We start from the raw sequence: 4871 nt of genomic DNA on the forward strand, positions 1-4871 counted from the left end.
CGAGTGTGAATGACTAAAGGAAAGAACGGGAGAAAGAAAGAAGGATTAAAGAAACGAATGGATGAATAAATTAATAATGCCACGTCCTTAGTGGTTACAATGTGCTGGTTAGTGGGGGTGGGGGGTGAAAATAGGGAAAGTTTGTGAGGTCGGGTCCACATGTTCAAATAACAACGACAAAGTCAAAAGCACAAAATATAGACCTTACACCATTCAATGTTCTCAGATACAAATAATGTGTTCATTATGGGACAATACAAAGGTGACAGTTGCCTAGTGGTGACATTAAGAGAACGAATTTTTGTTTCTTCTAACAATACATTTTAGCATGGATTACTTTTTATAAGAAACAGAAGTATATCATTCAAACAATGCACATAGCTATTGTGACAAAAATAACATATTAGTTGACACGGGTGGGATAGCTGGCTGCGGTAGCAATACCGCACTGGTTGTCCTTGCTCCTGCTCCTCAGAATGTAACCGTCCGTGCCCCAATTAGTCTTCCAGCTGTAAACAGATTTTTGAAATTGCTACATAAGGATCTGAGCTAACACAGTGACACCTGTGTTTGTTTAAATGCAGTGTTAAGCAGGAACTAACAACGAGGTTAAGGAACACATCCCTAAAGCTGAAAGGCGATTCTGCATTACTTTTGTTAGGGGGCGAAGAGTTTTTTTGAGAGATGACGTTGTTTGTTTGCAAGGCACTCCCACACCCACACCCCCCTCCCCCCACACACACACATACACACTTAATATAAATGTATATATATATATATATATATATGTGTGTGTGTGTGTGTATGTGTGTGTAATTGTGTGTAATACACAATTAATATAAATGTATATATATATATATATATATATATATATATATATATATATATATATATATATATATATATATATGTATATTATATACATATATATACATATATATTATGTGTATGTGTGTGTAATTGTGTGTAAGAGTGTGTGTGTGTGTGTGTGTGTGTGTGTGTGTGTGTGTGTGTGTGTGTGTGTGTCTGTGTGTGTGTGTATGTGTGCATGCGTGTGTGTGTGTCTTGGAAAAATAATTTTATAAGTGACAGTTGCCTGGTGATGCCCCTTAAAAGAAAGAATTATTTCCTTCTAACGCTACATTTTGGCAAGAGTTATTTTTAGTAGAAACAGAAATATGCCATTCTTATACTGAAGATGGACAAACAGTGCACTCAGTCATTGTGACAAAATAACATATTAGTTGACACTCATGGGATAGCTGGCCGTGGTAGCAATACCGCACGGGTTGTCCTTGCTCCTGCTCATCGGTCATTAAAAACGCAAAGCTTTACTTTTTAAAAGCCAATCACTATGTGTGTCTGAGCTTTCAAGAACATCAGATTTATTTAAAACTGACATTGCAAAGTACTGACATGCCGTAAGGAGTTGTGCCACGCAAAAACATTTTACTTTTTACATTAATTTGGAAAAAGAAATTCACAAACACTAGATCTAGATCTAGACCATTTGAAAAGGTTAAATGAAACACAATGTTTAATAACCCGAAGGAAAGGGGGGAATGAAAATGTGTAATCTACTTGACATTAAGTACATTGTTTACCTTCATTTGGTGGAAAAAATGAGCGGGAGGAACACATTCAACACTATATATATATAACATATGAATATATATATATATATATATATATATATATATGTGTGTGTGTGTGTGTGTGTGTGTGTGTGTGTGTGTGTGTGTGTGTGTGTGTGTTTGTATGTGTGTGTTTGCACTGTGTTCACCTCTTAGTCAAAAACAAAATGTTCTTCTTTAAAGTGACATCTTATGTCCACCTTGGCTGTTCTATATTCCCCTTATGTCACCTTCTTTCATCTCCACTTCTTTCTCCTATCCCTAGCCTCCTCTGTACGATCTCTTGACTCTTTCTATTGCTACTCCTGTCTGGCTTTTTCTTACTGCTGTCTTTCAGCCATACCCCTGATCTTCTCTAAGAAAAGATCTAACACCTATTCTTCTAAAATCAGGGCAAAAAATATTATATTGTTCTCAAATGACTAGGCTTTTCTCCTGGCATCATCCTTCAGTGTCTTTCGTCTTTTCAAATATTTATCTGTTTGTCAATCAAGAAATAAAAGGCAACATTAATGGTTCAGTAAATGGTGACGAAGTTGAGTTAGGAAACAAGTCAAACTGGTACATGAGTGCACGCACCCACAGCTACACGCATCCGTCCTCAAAACTGATATAATGAAAACAAATTATTTTTGCTTTCGTTACAAGAATCATTATCTGACAGCTGTATAGATAAAGTTTTTGCTTGGCAAGCCAATGTACTGAAGCGATCACGATCAGTAAAATGTATGATAGTGATAGACGGCATGAATATTACTGACTTTCTTTACACAATAAGTATTGTTTGAGTGTCGTTTTCAATGAGTTGGTTATTCTATGTGATTCTGCAGACCAAGAGGACTGTTTGAATAATACAAGGCGACACCTAAAACACTGTGAATTTCATGGTGTTTTTGAGTCAAGTGTTTTATGCACGGCGCTCGTAACTGCATAAGGTCATATGAGCGCGAGGGACATATTATATACTTTTAGTTTGGTAGAAATTTTAATATTGCGCGGGTGGCGCCGAAGCCTACTCTTGTCGATTTTAGGACCACAAAGGGATCTTGGTGCGCAGCTTGCTAACGGGATCTCCATTTTTCGCTCTCATCCGAGAAGGCCAGGTGTCAGATTTTACCGAAAGATCAGGGATGTGGCTGAAAGATAGCAGTACGAGGAAGACAATGGGTAGTAGTAGAGAGGCTGCAGACAGAGTCAGAAGCACAGAGGACGGGACAAAGAGGAATTTCGTGGTGTAAATATTTCAGAAACAACGAACTGAACGAACGAATAAACGCAATAAAACAGGCAAAATAAACAGGCTGACCTGTTCTTAACGATCCAGTAATCTTTCCCATCTTGAGTGCCGTACCCCACAGCCAAAACACCGTGGTCCAGCATGGTAGAGCTGCATGCAGGCTCGTCATACACACCACCGCTGTATTGCTGGAAGCCAGGGTGACTTTCGTCAATGGCAACGCTGATGGGACCAACCTAAAAGAGAGCAATAATGTTGAGCTAAGCAATTCCGTAACTATGACAATGTGTCCTGTTATAACATTATTTTGCTTATGTCTACGGTTCAAGAGCACTAGGGGGTGTGAGGCTTCAAAAGACGTCACTTCAAAAAGTAAACTTTTAAAAATTATTATGTAAAAAGTCTGTATATTTTTGACAAGGTCATTATTCTGTACTGGAAAGAAAAAAGACGATCCATAAAAATGACCAAGTAGTATAGAGAAATATTAGCATTAAGTTATGTTATACGCTAGCCATTCTGTCAACTAGTGTTTTGTAAGTTGGAACCAAGCCCATTGCATACAGCAAAAGCTTAGAAAGGTAAAGTGACGGTAAGCAAGATTAAAACGACAAAAGTGACGAACTTTCACAAATATAATATAATGCAATATAATATAATATAATATAATATAATATAATATAATATAATATAATATAATATAATTTAATATAATATAATATTGTAGCGACTCTCCGAACACTCAATTACATTGGTGACCCCGACAAGTTGAAATGCAATTTCAGCTTTGTGTATTCTGTCTTGGGTTATATGTTGAATCATATTTGAGCGGACTTGCGTTTTCATCACAGCCCTTACCATCCCTTCAAAATGTTTGACCAGGAATGTCAAGTAAGTGCAGTTTCCATTAAACTACAAACATTTTGGACAGCCGGGCCGGAAGCTTGGTTCTCCCAAACTGAAGCGCAATTCGCTCTGCGAAATATTACCCTCGACGAAACTAAATACTACCATGTTGTTGCCGCCCTCAACAACAGCACAGCTACTCGGACACTTTCAGTATTAACCAACCCACCAGAAAACAACAAATATAGCTCGCTGAAAACATTATTGTTGTCGACATATAGTGTGTCTGGTACGGAAAGAGCATCAGCGCTCTTTAAACTGCAGGGGTTAGGAGACGGTAAACCGTCAGAGTTAATGGACTCCATGTTAGGCCTACTGGGAGAGCACGAACCATTCTTCCTTTTTAGACACTTTTTCCCATAACAGTTGCCTGAATACGTGAAAGCCCCCCTGGCAACATTCGACCATCTCGATTGCCGCACGTTAATACAAGAGGCCGACAAATTATTCCTTGCCGTTGCTCCACCCGCGACACTACTGGCAGTAGACCGAACAAAGGCTGCTTGCAAACCCAGACCTTGCCACTTGACAGGTTTATGCGTTTCCACCATAGATTCGGATCAAATGCCAAAAAAATGCGTTCTGCTCTGCAGTTACAAAGCCTCCAAAAACATCTGCGGTTCAGGGAAACGAGTAGGTGGGTCAGCAGAATTCAGTCTGGCTTCAGAATCTTCTGTTGGCCCACAAAAAGCTCAATTGATTATCATGGACTCTGTCTCTGGCCGCCGTTACATCATCGATACGGGAGCCCAGGTTTCGGTTCTTCCAGCAGCATGGCGGGACAAACAGGCGAACACTTCAGGCTCTCCACTTTTAGCCGCAAATGGTAGCACTATTAATACATTTGGAGCACTCAACACCACCATTTGTTTCCAAAACAATTCTTTCGACGCCAGACTTGTCATCGCCGATGTAAAGCGAGCCCTACTTGGTGCTGACTCTCTTCGCCGCCACAACCTATTGGTAGACATTCGTGGTCAGAAACTGATAGAGGCTTAATCTTTCAAAGTATATCCATGTACTATCAGTCAGATTTCAGATTCTCAGTTAGCCATAGTGGACCCAGAAAGCAACAAATTTAAGAAGATATTAAT

General features: G+C 39.2%; 1 protein-coding gene across 1 annotated transcript; it reads right to left on the bottom strand.

Moving 5' to 3' along the window:
- Nucleotides 1-403: 403 nt before the first annotated feature.
- Nucleotides 404-4328, bottom strand: LOC106011516 (cathepsin L-like). Its single transcript, XM_035969277.1, has 3 exons — nt 4233-4328; nt 2941-3107; nt 404-509 (listed from the first exon to the last, which is right to left on the bottom strand). Exons 1-3 carry the CDS (start codon nt 4326-4328, stop codon nt 404-406), a joined length of 369 nt encoding a protein of 122 aa, XP_035825170.1.
- Between the last annotated feature and the right edge of the window lie 543 nt (nt 4329-4871).

This window comes from Aplysia californica, unplaced genomic scaffold (assembly GCF_000002075.1).
Source record: "Aplysia californica isolate F4 #8 unplaced genomic scaffold, AplCal3.0 scaffold00134, whole genome shotgun sequence".
NCBI classification, from domain to species: domain Eukaryota; kingdom Metazoa; phylum Mollusca; class Gastropoda; order Aplysiida; family Aplysiidae; genus Aplysia; species Aplysia californica.